At 36.4% G+C, this 17,327-nt stretch overlaps 1 protein-coding gene across 1 annotated transcript in view; it reads left to right on the top strand.

The window, feature by feature from the left end:
* Positions 1–17,327, top strand: part of LOC107092657 (neuropilin-2-like) — a 33,548-nt gene that overhangs the window by 2,672 nt on the left and 13,549 nt on the right. The window contains exon 2 of the mRNA XM_015387252.1: positions 14,541–14,721. Coding sequence (XP_015242738.1) covers positions 14,541–14,721 — 181 coding nt within the window. The remainder of the gene's footprint in view (positions 1–14,540; positions 14,722–17,327) is intronic.

Genomic DNA, 17,327 nt, shown 5'->3' with positions numbered 1-17,327 from the left:
CAGGATTAAGCTTCCTCAGCACTAAACCTTTAAAAAAGCCTCTCCTTTGCTGTCTTCCGAGAGATGAGCGAGGAAGACACGGAAGGATGTAGAAGTGCCTCTTTATAAAAATATATATATATGAATACATTGCAGGAGGCAGAAGGAGATGGAGGTAAGGAAATGAAGAGAGTAACAGAGACAGAGTGAAGCTGAGGAAAAGAAGCGATCCAAACGGAAGAGGGATTTTTAGCCTTGCTGTTTGATCCTGTTTCTTCATTCTGTTTGATCACAGCTGCGCCTGGAAGGGAGATAAACGGACATAATTGGCCACTCAAGACCAGCTGTCTGCCTCTATAGTGTCTCTGCTGAAATATGCTGGATGATGAAACAGGATCACCACCATACACAGTGTTAGAAGTGCTCAAATTGCCCACAGGTAGAACGCGGGTATGATTTATGTTATTAATATAATTGATATGATATCACCCACCCAACTTAGGGCAATTTTAAAAGTCTAAAGTGGACTGGGAGCAGACAACTCCACAAGTATACCGGTGAATTGCAAAGTGAATGATTCATGTGTTTTGAGTTGTTTTTGTATTTCAGTAGTTGCTATAGCAGTTATTTGCAGGTGCACAAACTGAAGGAAAGCTTGCATGATCAGGTCTTAACCTACTTGTGGGTTCAGTTTGTAATAATTAATTCTTACATCAGGCTGGGTCATAGTGCTTTGTGTGCCATCAATAAAACAAATCATCCATTTCATTTGTTCGTCTAATGAGCTTTACTCCATTTAAACTCCCTGCCACAAACATGCAGTGCTCTGCCAAAGTATCGACAACCTTTAGACAGTTTGTTACGTTACTGCCACAAACACTAATGCATTTTAATGGGAAGTATTAACAGATCAACACCTAGCAGCACTGTTATTCCTGGATTATTACTTTTGGTTTGTCATTGTTTGCTGCTCGGATTCAATGATATTTTTACGTCAAAGTTGTTGCACCCTTATTCATGTCCATTCGATTCAGTTTCGCTGGACTCACCTGATTCTTGTAATCATCTCCATGTTTGTTCTGTCAGTTTCAAGCAGTTTTCATATTTTCATTTTTGTTCTTCATGTCTGCCTCCCTATTTTTTATGTCTCCTCTGTGTTTCAGTCACGACCTGTTCATTTGCATCATTATATTCCCTTTAATATGTATTTCGATGATAAGTATGATAACTAGGAATTAGAAGGAAAAGGGAAACGGCTTATTTGGGATATGTTCTATCAGCTTTGGACATGTTACGATTGAGATTTCAGAAATGTCTTTAAAAAGCACAAATGATTAAAAACCTGAAACCATTCTAATTAATAATATACCTTGGTCTAAATCAGAGGTTTTGAACTCCAATATATGAGGGCCAGTTTTCTGCAACTTTTAGATGTGTCCCAACTCCCAAACACCTTTAATGGGTGAATAGCTTCGCCTACATGTATGCTCTACTGAGTCTTACCTAATAAGACCTGTTAATGTGACTCATGTGTGTTGGACTTCAACTAGAGTTTCAAAACAACTGAAGTTTAACACCTGACCTGAACAATTCAACTGTTTCTCTGGTTGTATCCTTAACATGTCTTTCACCCTGGAAGGTGAACCTTAGTCTCAACTCTTTTGCACCATAATAGGATTTCTTTGATGCCAATGCCCTGGATTTAGATCTGATTTTTTTTCCTGTAAAATCTGACCAGAAAGTAAACTTCAAGCTTAAAATATTAAAGAAGTGCCATATATTTAAACTAATTTTGAACTTTTTATTTTAATCACTTTTAAGTAAGGGTTTAATTCAGAATAATTCATGATATATTCAACGTAAACATTCAGCAGATAAAGTTTTAAAAAGACCTTTAGTGTATAGGCCTATGTGAGTATTTCTCTGGATATCTCTAAATTTTCGCTAGAGATGTTTTTCATTATGGCTGGAATGTCAGATGCATTGATTCACAGGTGCAGAGGGAAGGAAATCATAAAATACAATCTATTTACAGTGACTTACCTGGAGGAATTGTAAACTTTGCTCCCAGCAGAGGGCTGTGAATCAATGGAGCAGTAAAAGTAAGAGCGAGGAAGGAGAAAATATAAGTAGTGCAAAGCATCTTGCATGTTTAAGGGCATAGAAAGAGGGAGGTAAAGGGAAAAAACGGAGGTAGTATTATAGGGTGTTAGAGTAACAAGAGGAGAGCAGCTGGGTGTGAAGCAGTAGTTGAGTGGAGCCACCTGCAGTAAACCAATCTAGATTTATTCCTCTTCTCTGCTGAGCTCAGGAGGGTTTCTGGCCAAGGTAGGGCATTAAATAAACTCTGATTATGATGTACTGTAGGTAAGAGACTGATTTATTCTTTAGAAAAAAAAAAAAAAGATTTAGATCACATTTTCCTTCGAGGATCCTACTATTTATTGGATCGCTCATCATATTTATACAGTTAACGTAAAGAAAACGTTTTAATCTAAGCTGAAGTTTTCTCATCAAGTGTAACTTGCAGAATTGAAGGCAAATCAAACATTTCTAAATTATTGTAAGAGTTTGAGGTGGTAGGTGGTAGCAGGTGATTCTTAGCTGGAGATTTTCCTCAGGTTTTGGTTTAATTACTATGCTGGTAGCAGGTGTTTTCCTCTAGGTTTAAGGATTACTGGCTATCTTCTTTCATCAGACTTCTCACATGAAGATAAGACCTACTAGGCTTCCTTTTCTTTATTTTTCTTTATAGTCACATGCAAGTAGTTAAAAACCTTTTAAATATCCAAAGGATGAGCTTCAACCATTTGCTCAATGTATTTAATTTAAACCAGAGGTCTTCAACAGGGGGTACGGGATCCCTAGGGGTCCAGGGAGGTACTTCATGGGGGTCGTGAAAATTTTGTTTGATTAGTCTTTTTTATTATATCCCCCCTGCATTTTTTTCCACTAATTGAAATGTCTTTAAATCCACATTAACATGAATTCAACACACTTTAGTAAAGATATAAATGGAGGCAGAAGATTTTTTTCAGTCATTAATGCACACATTCAGTGACACACAGGAGCTCTTTCAAGCTGGGCACCATTTCACTCAAAACACCTGTCCCATCAATGAGGAATCAGAATCAGAATCAGATATACTTTAATAATCCCAGGGCAAAAATACTTTCGTTACATTACTCCACCTGTAATAGAGTGAATATAGGACCAGTTTGATAGAACACTATTTCATACAATATATATAATTAGGGGGTCCCCGCTCCATCTTACCATCAGTTTGGGGGTCCTTGGCCTGGAAAATGTTGAAAACCCCTGTTTTAAACATTATACCTGTTAGTTGTGTAGGCTGATGGGTATAAAAGGGAAAATAAGACCTTCCCAGCTGTCTGAAATGGAGGAAGTCACAATGTGCCCCCATTAAACTATGAAACACCCTCTACTGACTCAAATAGGAGCAGCAGCATTTTTCTGAGTCTTCACATCTTTTAGGCTGAACCCACCCAACCAATGAAACAAGTCGGTTTAAAAACTTGGGTTTGTGATTTTGCACGTTCTTTCACAACCCTTATCTTACAACTCCAGTTGAGGTGTAGAATGAAGACTGGATAGTCAATGTTGAACATCAATTTGTAGCTCAAATAATTTTTAGAAATGACAAACCGCAGCAGCTCCCTTATTAGACAAGGTGTCAGTCATTGAATAAGTCATGGAATCCTCTCCTGCAATAACGTCCAAAGGAGTCCCAAGATTTAAACAACTCAGTGTAATGAAGTGGCTGACCCTGCAGGGAGCATTCCTGTGCCTTTCTGCTTTTTCTCACCACTTCTTTTTGAAGGTGGTACCCCAAAGATACAAGGATAACATTGCCTGCAAAGAGCAGAGATGAGACCATTTGGTTCACAAACCATAATCAGAGTCCATTAAAATCACGACTGATTGACCTGACAGAGTCCAACCCACGCTAGGAACAAGCCTGGCTTTGTCCCAAAAATGCAGAGAGGGGTTTTGCATTAATGAGAGAACATCGCTCTTTAAATCTAATAAAACAGAGGGGCTCAAATAAGAGGGGGGTCTTCTAGTAGCATCAACAACCTATTTTATAAAGAGCGAATAATATTCAAGCTAATTATCCTTTGGCACATTCTCCCTGTGTATTGGCCTCATGTAAAAAAAAAAAAAGGAAAGGACAATTAGTATGTCCGGCAGGATGTTCTAATTACAGTTATCATGTCATTAGTAAACTGTTAGCATTCTCGTCTCTTTATTGGCCATGTGTAATGACTATAGTAATTATAGAAAATGGGAAGAGCAGCACGTGTTGAGCTGTGTTTGTGTCTGTGAGGAAAACATATCCTCAGATGGCAGCAGAGATCTCGTAAATCCTTTAAATTGGAATATTTGCCTGTTCCTCACTTCTTCAAAACCTTCATACAAAAAGAAAAATGTTTGTGTAATCAAGTACGCTCACAAGGCTAGTCTCTGGAGAGCAGGCAGGGTGGTGCGAGGCCACAGGTTGTTTTCCTTTTTCTCTCTCCCTTCACGCTGAATCATCTTGTTGTTTTCCCCTCCTTTCACGCCACTTCAGCTCGTCTTTAATAGCGCTCTCTGTCTCTTTCTCCACACCTCCCTCCGTCAGTGTTTTCTTCCTCACCCCGGCTTCAGAAAGCTCCCTCACCTCCTGTTCTCCCTGCTCCGACACGGTTGGAAATCTTTTTACTGTTTCAGCCACTCTTTGTGTTTTTCTCTTTCTGCCTATTTTGTCCGACTCTGTCAATCTATGTTTTCTCACACTTGTTGGAAATCCATTCACAACTTGCTGGAGACTCTCATTCATATACTTCTAAGAAGCCCGATGTGCAGCATTAAGCCCACTGCCTTTAATGTGATTCCAATCACTTAAAGGAGTAAACTAGATAAACCATCTATTGATGTTTGTATACTCCTGACACAATCAGGATGTAGGAACAACGGGGAGGCTAGAGCAGGCTGTATAATGTTTGAATGTCAAAGCTTGGAAAAAATAGAGTTAATAGAGTAAGAAAAAGGTTTAATAACTATGAATCTTCCACCCAAAGATGGTATGTCCAGTAGTCGCTTAATTCCACCAGGGCTGCATTCATGCATCATTGACCTTGTAGATATTTCCATAATAGGAATTGCAGCGCAATAAACAAATGCATTTTTTAAAAATATTAGAAGTTAAGTTAACAAAGTTAGTAATTAAAGGTCTAACTTAATATATTTAGGGACCTAGTATGAAAAATCTGGAGGAATTTAAGACTTTTTTTTTTGGACCAATGCATTTTGGAACTTTAAAGATTCTGTGGAAATCCTGCATGTTTTAAAAGTAAGAAGCTTGAGGAAAACCCAGGAATCCCAAGGATTTTTTCAAGGCTCATAAAACTCATATATTTGGCATTTTTTTTGTTTAGTTGTATAAAATGTCACTTTAGTTTAAAAAAAGAATCAAATTAGCTCATATTGATGTGACCCAACTTCTGTAAAAAGAAAATAACTTTGGAATAATAATAATAATAATAATAATAATAATAATAATAATAATAATAATAATAATAATAATAATAGTAATAATAATAATAATGTGGCTGTTTATCAACATATTAGAACAGTTAAGAGCATCTAAGTGCTATTTCTGAACTTAGGTGTTTCAAAACATCACTTCCCTAAGGAAAATCGATGTTTCCCAGTGTTGTAGGTTCTTTGGTAAAATTGACTGTTTATAGTGAGCTAAAAGTGATTTTAAAATGGAGGGACTTATTATCATGTGCGTTTTACTGTTGCAATTAAAGCCGTCTTTTCTTTTTAAGTTGGTTTTTGAACAGAATCAATCTGAAATGGTCACTGTTCCTTCTTCCTAAAGGGTCATTTTGGATCAGAAACCTGTATTGCTTTAAAAGCTTGCTCCTGTTTCAGTGTTTTTTTCTCCAATACACACTTTGTTTTATTTTTATGACTCATTTTGTCTCCTTTCCCCCCTCACTGTGTTTAGTCTTAGATCCTTTGTAGTTCTCTCCCTGTCATCTTTCTCCGTCTTTTATCCACACTCACTCGGTAGTTTTCCACTGTGTGTTAAAGCAGAACACCTGGAGAAAACAGCTCCACCTGTTTGTGTGTGTTTGTGTCTGTGCCAGTGTGTGTGTGAGGTAAGTTTTTTTTGTCCAGTGAGCTTTTCTGAGTTGCTGACTTTCTCCTTTTTTGTTGATGAGAGACAGATGTTCTTGGATTACTCTCCCTTTCTGACTTTCACCCCCCTCTGCCTTCTTTTTGTACCCAGTGTATTCTGTCTGTCTTTATTATGAATTTTCTAAATTAAAAAAGGAAAAAAATCAAAGATTTCATTTGGATTCTATGTGATAGACCAACACAAAGTAGCATGTTGTTTTCCGTTGCTGGAAAACAATTTCTTTTTTCTATTTTCCATTAATAATGTTTAAAGAAATATTTCTTAAACATACCTTCTAGTACCACCTTTGGACAAGTACTTCTCAGTCTAAATCCAGCCTTGTATGACTGAAATATTTACATTTTTCTAAACAAAATAGCTCAAGCACAGTCAGACTGGATGGAGAACATCTGTGAATATCAAATTTGAGGTTTGTCCACAGATTCTTAGTTGGATTTAGGTCTGTAGTTGTTAGGACACTGATCGGGAATGCAAGTAAACAAATAGCTTTTTAGGTTGGTATGCAGTGCAGCTCTGCTATATCAGAAGATGGAATAAACTGTACTTCATAGAGTTTTCAAAGCTTGATATTAGGGATGCACGATATTGGGATTTTGGCCGATATCCGATATGCCGATATTTTAAAACTCATGTAGCCGATAACCGATATCGATACCGATGTTAAAGCTGGACAAAAATAGCAGTTTTATTATCCATTTCTGACACTTTGAAAAATAATATACTCAAATATATTTTCATATGCTGATATCAAATCGATTTTTAAAAACGCAGTATCGATCTATTTTACTTTTTAAAATCCCGTGAAATTTCATCGTTCTGTTACAAACTCTTGTGATATTTTGCAAATTCTTGTGAGATTTTGTTAGTAAAATAGATCGATACCACGTCAATATATCAACATATAAAAATATGGCAAAATTTCGTGAATTTTCGGGGGATTTCGTAGCATAACGATGACATATAGCAATATTTCATTAGTAAAAGAGATTGATATGGTGTTTTTAAATAGCAATATATCAGTATATGAAGATATTGTGATATTTTAATGTATCAATATTTTTTCCCTCGTCTTTAGAAGTTTTTGAGGAAGAAGAAGCAGTTTTTTTTTTTTTTTTTAGACTTTAGAAACTCAGAAGCTGATCAAATATCGGGTTAATTATCGGTGGGGAGGCCGATGTCCAATATTCAGTTTTAAGGCCGATACCGATAGGGGGCCGATTAAATCGTGCATCCCTACTTGATATACTGTTCTAAGATGTAATTATGTTAAAAACTTTTACACACAACTTTATCCCTGAACTTTGTAGTGTGTTTCTTTGTTTTTAAGATGATGTTTGTTCACTGAAGTTCTCTATTATCCTTTGCTTTACTAAGGCTAAAAGATTAAGGGGAGAAAAACAAAATTTCATTTGTGTAAGTTTTTATTCCTAAAATGTTTTAGAATTAATGCATCATCTACCTCCCAAATCATGAATGTGTATAAATTTGTGTTGACCCATCATTAAAATCACTCTAAATTACATTTTAGCTCATATTTGTCAAAATCTGAAAAAAGTTCATTGGTTGCTAACACTTTTACAAGGCTTAACTGGTCTCCTGGGGACCATTTGTTTCCAAAACTAACTTTTCAGTTTGGATTATCAGGCCTAGAGCTGATGCACAGTAAGTTCACAGCCTTCCTCTTAACAAGCTTGCTAGTCAGCTGGGTAAGAAACAATTTTGCTCTTTTATAAACAAAACACCAGATGAACTGATGATGCTTTCATTATGGGCTCAAGGCGATGGAAATAAATGCAGATTCCAACACATTTACCAAGTTCTTTCTGGCTAGCAAATTGATTTCTTTGCTATTAAATTGTCTATTTTGACTCAAATTGAGCAATCTGTAAGTGATCTGAGAAACAAAGTCGAAACATTTGCACTTGGGGCAAGCAAGGATTTCCTTCATTTGTAGAAAGGAACTACATTTGTTTATTATCAAATTACTGCACTGAGAATATTCAGTGTATTTCTGCTCTGAGAAGTGTGTGTGTGTGTGTGTTGAGGTATGCATTTGTGGGGAAAAGTTGCTGAATAGGTGTTATCAGGATGCAATACCAAATGCGGCAGCCAGCCATAAATAATGCAGTGACCTGTCTTATATCCCTGCTTGACTGCTTAGCACCATTTACCGCCACTTATCTTGCTTCTGTGTTGGTCTGTGTGTGCGTGTGTATGTGTGTCTGAATCAGACAAGGATAAGTGATGTTCAGTGGTTTGTGTTTGCACATTGGTTGTGAATATGTGGTGTAAATACAAACCTCTCCCTGATGATCTCCACATGCTCCTGTGGTTTTGGAAGAAAAAAAGCTGTGTTGTGTGAAAATGAGGGTCAACGGGAGAGAAGTGTTTATGGAAGGGACGGAAGCTGGGACAAAGAAGAATTTGGGGTTTCATGTGGTTTCTTTAGTCTTATATTAAAGTCGAAGACGGCTACTGCGCAAGTCTAAAAGAACAGCTAAAGGGTGGTTACATTTAGCTGTTTGATCATTCTTGGCGTGATCTCAGTTTTTGTTTTTTTTGCCAGCTCAGCAACTCCTCTATCCTGACAGACGCACACACACCACTCTTTAAAGAATGCAGATCTGAGCTCTTTGGTGTTGAATACAAATTAGACTTCCAATTGATTTTGTGTTGGGAGCTGTGCCTATATGCTTTCGTCTACCTTTACCCCTCCATACCAAAGCATGTCTTATTCTACACGCCTCTATTTGCATGCAATGTCTAACAAAGCCTTGATTTCTGCAGAACTAAAATAAGTTAGTGTAATTTTGTTTAACAGACTGACAGAAAGCGGTACATGATATGAAATAATGTTTTTTTTTTTTTCGTATGTTTTTCACAAAGAGAAATTCTAAAAATGTGATAGACATTGGTGTCCCTCAAGTAAAATCCAGTAGAACTTGTTGCCCTCTTTAAAAAACCTAAGGCTAAATACTGTCCACCTGTCTGTAATTCAGTCTAACTATAAATCCAGCTGTTCTGGAAAATCCTCAGAGCTTTGGTTGGGTAACATCAGGAAATAACATCATGAAGCTGTATTAGGTTAGACAACACTAGGCTTTGCATCATACATCTCATTAAGCAGTGCTGAATTACGTAACACCGCCATAAAATGGGTTGCTGAAATTATTACTTGATATTTTATTTTGATGGGAATGCTGCACTAAAAAATATAGTTTACAGTGATTATTTTAGCCAGCAGTATCTGGACACCTCAGGCCTTTAAGTAACTGGTTCTGAGGCTGAGGAACATAACTAAATATGGCCTCTTCTTTTTCAATTCTGGTTTTTGGGGCACAAAGTCAATAAGTCTCAGGAGAGCTGTTAGGTCTACAACCTTCTGTTGGTCACTCACAGCAATACCCCATAAAGTTTATTGAGCATTTCTATAGAAATTAATCTTCCTTTTGTTTATTTACAAACAGTTCCTAGTCCTCCAGCTTCATGTTTATATATATTGTTGCCTTATACCTTGAGAGACTTGACATTTTACTGAATTTCAACATGCATATATCTGAATGGTTACTTTGGCAGATGAACAAGTACAATCCGATCTACTTTAAATGATATCTAATGCAAGATGATGTCAGCTGTGAACCCTTGAGCTCAGTTTGTGTCACTCGTTGCCGTTTTTGGATGCCATAATTGTTGAATGACTTTGTGTGGATATCTTGGGATTGGTAGAGCTCTACAGAGAAGCAGGCATAATATTTAATTCAAACAGATCCGTGTGATTCAGACTCCAGGAGAGACTGTCTTTACTCAAGGCTGAAGGAGAGAGATGGGAGTTCAGAAGGAACCATAATGTTTTCAACATTATGGTTCCTTCACAACATAAGTAGAGAACGGCTCTGGGCTGTTCAGTTAGGCTTTTGTGCTTGTATTTTTACAGTGCTTTCTGATCTAATTCTCTGTCAAATAGACTGGTGGTTGTAGATAGAAGTTAGCTTTAGGAAAAAAATAAATAGTCTGGGTATATTTTAAAGACCTGCCCATAGCGACTACTTTTTATGATAGGATAAATAAAAGATTTATCGCTTGATACACTGACGTGAGATCACTCTGATCTCAGGTTCTTATCTCCCGGTTAAGCGCTCAATGATTTTTGTTAGTTGTTTTTATTTTTTTTAATAAACATTACAAGTAAAATGGAAGTTAAGATTTTTTTTTTTCCAATTAACTTTTGTCTATGCTGTCTTACTCAGGTATGAGTTATTATGTTAAATGAAAGAAAAATATTTGATGTTAGTTTTTGGTACATACATTAACAATTTAGACACACAAAGACATACATCATCATGTATCTACATATAAATAAAAAGCCACAATGACAGCTGACACGTTTTTTTTAATTAAATATACAGCTAATTTTTTTTATTCAAGCCTTGAATTACAAATATATAGTTTTGATATTTCTTTAAAGTTAATTATAATCAGTTCCAGTTGGTTAAATTCAAGGTTTCAGCACAATGATGAAAAGTGGTCACCATGTCCTCCAGTAGTCTAATGCTATAGCAGCATAGCTATAGCGATAGCTCAGGTTAACCTAAGTCATTCTAACTATAAGCTTTATCAAAAAGGAGAGTTTTAAGCCAAGCCTGAAAAGTAGACAGAGTGTTTGCCTCACAAACTAAAACTGGTAGTTGTTTCCACAAGGGAGGAGCCTGGTTACAAAAAGATCTAACTAGCAACTAGTGTTGTATTAAAGACCAAACTGAGACCGAGACAAGGCAAATACCTTTAGATGCTCTGAACAAGACCTTACATCGCATTGGTCTCAATACTACTTGGTCTCAGTTGGTTTGGTCTTCAATATAACACTACTAGGAACCACTAGCAAACCTGTAGATTTACTATGGTCGATTATTTAAGTAACAAATGCATGAACAAGTTTCTCAGCATTGCTTCTTATCAAGATATTTCTCATTTTTGCTACATTCCAGCAGTGAAAATATATTGTTATTCCATAAAATTAAAACCTCTTTAATCTGGTTTATTGCCAATATTTTTAAATTAAGTTAGTATTATAAGACAAGCTTAATAACAGTCAACTTGTAACTTAATTTGTGACAAAATAAACCAACCAAACTTAACAGAACACAGCTTTGCAATCAAATATATTATAAACTAAATATAAGTTTGTGCCTTTATATCTTTTACCTTATATTTTCTGCAGATTTTTGTTTGATAGACCCTGCTAAGAAGGGATTCTATTACTGGTGTTTGGTTGGTGCTGCTGTCAGATTCTGGAGTGGTTAAACACTAATCCAGGTGGTGCTGACATAAAATGCGTACGGCTAGGTTACACGGCCCTTGTAACTCCACTCCTGTATTTCTGTGTGTCACCAGGGAGATTGGAAACAGATAGGAGATGGACAGGATTAGTTGGTTCTTAGGGTGACGGAGGGGGAATTAGGGAGAAGCAGGCTGCTGATCATTAATTGTAAGCAGACAGAGAGAGGCAGACAGCAGGTATAAAAGCCAAAATGTCAGTCATGTTGTTTGCTGAACACTGAAATCTGACCTCTTCTCTAAACTTCCCTGGCTTCAGGCTTATATGGTATCAGATAATAAGTTTGCCCCTTTTTGTATTGCATTAATTCGATCAGACTTAATTAAATAACTATTTCTTATTAATTATAACTGCATCATTTAAACGTAAAGGAGGTGGTCTGTGTGTTTATACTGTGCCTTATGTGTTCATATCTCTAGTCCTCTCAGAGTTGGTTTACAGTAGCTAGTTTATTAATAGCTTTAAACCATGTTGTATTCTGCTGAGCAGTTTGGCTTGACTATGTCAGCTCTCACAGCCTGTAATAAATAAAACGTCATAGCACAGAAGGCCTGACGGTGGTTTGAACAACCTCCTCAGAAAGACTCCGCTCTCTTCTACATTTCTCCTGGAGGCATGTCTCGTGATGCGTATTTAGCCATGGCTGAGTAAATAATGAACTCTGTCAGGAGTCCAATTGTGAGTTTGTTCTCCCTTTCTCTGGAAAACAGGAAATTATTTTAGGGTGTTGCATACCAGCCAAGTATTTTCCCATCAATCAGCCAGCATTCGCAGATGCTGTTTTCATTTAAATAACCTGGTCCATCGTGGCCATCGTTTCCCCAAAATATTTACTGAAAATCCATCTGTTTATTTGCAGATACACTGATGATTTTTTTTATTTAGTTGTTACTGTTGAAATAATGCCACCTTTTTTTTTTTTTTTGTCTTTTAACAATTGCGGTAAAAAGAGGCTTTCCTTTTCCTTCTTTGCTGTAACACTGGTCATTCAACTATAATTGTGTACTAATTTACACAGTTCTTGGGAAAACAACACAGCTTTTAATGTGACTTTAATTTTGGCATTTGATTAAAAAAATATGTCACTGTAAACTGAATCAGTATAGAATTTAGTCCACTATTTCATCTTTTTGTTTGTTTTAATATTTCCTTAGGTTTGATATTTTCTCATTTCTTAGTTTTTCATTGGTTATCTGGCTGATTTTAATGCCTATTTGTCTGTCATTTATTAGATTATTTTAGCAAATATGTTTCTACCACATGTGACAAAACAGTACAAAGTAGCATGAATGTGAATTTTAATGAAAATTGTAAAATTTTTTATGATTTTCAATTTTTTCTTTCTCTTCATTTAATCTACGATAAATAAAATCTCATGCAGCCAACTGCATTCAGAACTCACTTAATTAGTAAATTGAGACAACCTGATCACTGTAAATCTATCTTTTGAAGGCTTAAGGTCTCAGACTAAGGAGCACAGCAGACAAGTCGAGAAGAATAAAGATAAAGTTGAGAAGAATTTTAAAGCAGAGCTACACTGAAAAAAATGTAAACCTAAATAAGTAATATTTTCTTAAAATAAGTGCATTTTTGCTTGAACTGAGGACGTAAGTTAGACTCTTTACCAATGAAACAAGACAATTTACATTTAAAATAAGAAAAAAATTATTGCATTGTCGTATTTCAAGTACATATTTTGTAAATATCTTATTTTAAGATTAAAAATCCTCATTCCATTGGCAGATCATCTTATTTTCCTACTCAAATTAAAGGTAAATATAGTTAATTTATGTCATTTTTATAAATTTCTAGATCGTTTTTGAAGTGTAGGTCATTGGATAATGTACCAAAGTGCAAGCCCATCAGAACATGGCTGTCCCTCATAAAGCAGGAGAGCTTTAATCAGAAAAGCAGCCATTCTAGATCAAAAGGAGATGACATATTCCACAGCTCAGGTGGGGAAATCTTTTGAAAGAATAGATACTACTTATGCATCCCATAAAGCTTCGTTTTATTGAGAAGAGGCTTAAAAAAATAATCCAAAATCCTGTTTGCATTTATTTATTTATTTTTTTATCAATGTAGGAGACGTATTAAAAAATATAGAAGAAGATGCTTCAATAAAATTAGATCAAAACTGAACAGTTTTAACAAAACTAATAAAGATCAACTTGATTAACCCATCTCCATGCTGAGATATAGTAGTGGCAGTATCATGCTGTGGAGATGTTTCCCCTTAGAAAATGGTACTGTTCAAAGTTGTTAGTATAGTTGTAATATGACAAATAGAAAAAATGTTAAGAAGTATGTATTATATTGCATGGAACTAGAGGAAGGACTGAACATGAATAAGAAAATCAACAAATGTCTCCTAAAGAGCTTTAATCAATCTAAAAAAAAAAACTATAAAAAAGGGTTAAATATTCACTCATGATCAATCAGCAGATTGTGAAAAATAAGGTAAATAAATACCATAAATCCACCATCACAGTACAACAGTAAAGTTCCTGGACAGTATAGGAGTCCAGCGTTGAGAGTTCATTCCATCAGTTTAAAAGAGTAGCCACTGTTATGGTAGAACAGTTGCGTGTGTTATGCTGCTGGGTTAAACAGACGTGGAAGTGCTGTCCATCTGTGTCAGATTGCATCTGCACCAGTGAATAAGTGGCATTGTTTATGACACGAGACAGACATATGACTGCTGACAAGTGAATCCGCTCTGTGACAGTAACTGGGGCTTCTGGAAGGCTGAGTGTGTAAGATATTAGGTTTGTGAGTCATCTTGCTCCACAACGATGCCTTTGTTTATCAGGTTGTTAAGTTTCTCATATCCTGCCTGCATTTCTGATTATAATTGTGTGATTTTGTAATTTCCTGTGTTGATTTTCAACAAACCAACAGCATTGGCACTTAAATAAAGATCTCTAAATAACACAGAATAAATAGAAAAGTTACTTCATTTATTATTCCCAGTGTCACTCATGTCTCGACCATTATATGTTTTTCTTTACCCAGCATCTGAGCAATGCGGTGGCTATTTAGATGCCAGCGATGCCGGCTACATTACCACCCCTGGCTACCCGCAGGAGTATCCCCCTCACCAGAACTGCCACTGGGTCATCACAGCCCCGGAGCCATCGCAGCGCATAGTCCTTAACTTCAACCCACACTTTGAAATGGAGAAGCTGGACTGCAGGTGAGCAACAACAACAAAACACAGAACTGATCTTAATGGCTGGCAGACAAAGGATCTATTGAGAGAAAAATGGTTTAAATGGTGGGAGGTTTTTAAAGCTACTGTGATTCTGAGTTTCTCCAACTTGTTCTTTCTGCCTGGAGCTTTTGGTCTCGCCTATTTCAGAGTGAGAGTTAGTGGTGAACTTCAGCCCACTCTCCTTCTGTTTCTCTGGCTTTCACTCTGCCATAATAATCACTTTGGGACCTCCCTCCATCCCCTGTCTCTAATTATCAAAGTCTAATTACGACACTTTCACTGAGCCAGAAAGCTTTTTCACACTTTGACTGTATTAAAACAGATTACAGGAAATGATTTTCATCACGTTTCTGGGCTGTTTGGCTTTGGTTGCACATCGAGGTATCAAACACGCAGCAATAAAGTCTAAAACTTAGAATATATTTATGAAAAATTTTATTGTTGGATTAGAGTTCCATAAAGTAATCAGAGATGTGTTCTTTCAGACATTTATGTGTAAAATAACAACACATACTCAATAACTATATCATGTTCTCTATAAAAAGAGTGAAAAACTCAGTTGGGTTTATCCAGCTAATTTTTACGCTACTTGAGAGCTGTGGGACATGAAGTTGTGTGAAACATTCACCATATGTGGCTGAGATGCAAGAGTGGCCGACCATCAATGAGCCTCCTGCCATGAGAAATAGCCTTAAATGTAATGGAGAAAAAGTAGTTCCGGTATGGTACGGGGAATAATCAAAGGGTAGAAAAACTATGTATTTGTTTTTTTTTAAATGGTAACAGTCCTGTACTTATATAGCGCCTTTTCAAGTCAGGAGATTTTGACCAAAGCCCTTTACACTACATTCAGTCATTCAGTCATTCACGCACAAACTGATGGTGGAAAAAAACATTTTAGCCACAGCTGCTCTGGGGCTCACTGACAGAAGCATGGCTGCCGTACACTGGCGCCACCCTGGCCCTCTGACCACCATCAGTAGACAATGAAGGGGGAGTGTTTTGCCGAAGGACACTAGACACTGATAGATGGAGCCGATTGCAGGGGAAACTCCTGCACCCAACGCCACTGTCGCCCCACTAGTGAGACTAGTTCAAATTATTTTTTAATCCCAGAGCAATTTCAGAACGTGATGTAATTTAGGACTATTTTTTGGCTGCTATCACTCTGCCATATAAATGTAAAATACAGTTCCTTCGAACATAAATAAACTAAATAGGTAATATACCGCTGGTGGAAAGATCCACTACGGACAACAGTGGGAAAGTGAGAAGGCGTTCTGGAATTCCGGAGCAGCAGGAAAGAACGCGATCTTACCTTTCCTCTGTTGTCCGCAGTGCAAATTGCTTTTGCTGGCCAGACATATTTCAAGGTTAGCAAAAAGAGACGAGGGGCAGCAGTTTGCAGGTGCTAGTTCAGGAGGAGACCAGAGGAAAACATGTGGTAGTTTGGAGAAGCCTGCCAAGCAGACAGCGAGCCAGAGCTGGGTTGAGGGCCTGTGGTGGACCCGTGTCTCCTCTGGAGGTAGGACCACAAAACAGTCCTTCTACGGATAAATTAAACCTTCCTTTTTAAAAAGCCAACCACAAACCATTAAGAGCATTCTCTACTTCATCCTTTGTCAATGTTGTTTTTTTTTTATCTTAAATTCTGACTTTAAAAATGGTCTTGTCTACTATCTTATAACAAGTGTCACAAACCTGAGCAGGTGTTCTTATATAATATATAAACAATATATAAAATATATAAAAATATATAAAAAATCACAAATAATGGTCTAATTGTTTACTTTCATAAACAGCTTTTAGGTGTTCGGCCTGTTGATTAGCTGCTTAGTTTATTTCCTTTTGCATGAACTGTCGTCTACATCTATGCAGCAGAGTGATAACACCCAAAAAATAGTCGTTAATATTATCAAGGTCTGATGTTGTTTTGGGATGTTTTAAAATTGTTGAAATAGTCCAACAAACAACTCTTTTTCTCTGGCATGTTGGCACGGTGGCAAGTTCATGTCCAATTACCGGAACTATCTCTTTAAGTGTTGCATTAATGAAACAACAACAAAAACAAAATACTCCATTATACACGGTTTAATCTAAAATGATGCTGGGCATAAATAAAAAAATATTTTTAATTAATAAAACTTACCCTAAATCTACATTTTAAAGATACATTCTAATGACGTATAGGGTCATATAGGAGTTTGCTTTCTAGTGTGGGAAATTCCTATTATTTATGTTAGATTAGATGTGTTTGTTAGAATTAGCATGCTAACATTAGCATTAGCAGGGTTAGTAAGTTCACCAGGCAGAACACTATAATTATTTTGACTCTGCTCTGCTCTGTTGGCTTTTGTCTTTATCTTTTGACAAATATTTGTTGTACTGTATAATAATGTCCATTTTTCATTACAGAAAATATTTGTTTAAATTTAATATTAATAATGGACATAAAGTATCACCATACTAATGTTGTTGTATATTTCTTCTTCTATTTCTCAAATTTGCACTTAAAATCCAAGTCATTCTTAACTCCTTAAAGTAAATCTGAGGTAACTCAGGATCTCAGTGGAATCACTATTCTGAAT

The sequence above is a fragment of the Cyprinodon variegatus genome, unplaced genomic scaffold, assembly GCF_000732505.1.
Source record: "Cyprinodon variegatus isolate N-32 unplaced genomic scaffold, C_variegatus-1.0 Scaffold389, whole genome shotgun sequence".
Taxonomy (NCBI): domain Eukaryota; kingdom Metazoa; phylum Chordata; class Actinopteri; order Cyprinodontiformes; family Cyprinodontidae; genus Cyprinodon; species Cyprinodon variegatus.
This window is presented reverse-complemented; position numbering and strand designations above follow the sequence as displayed.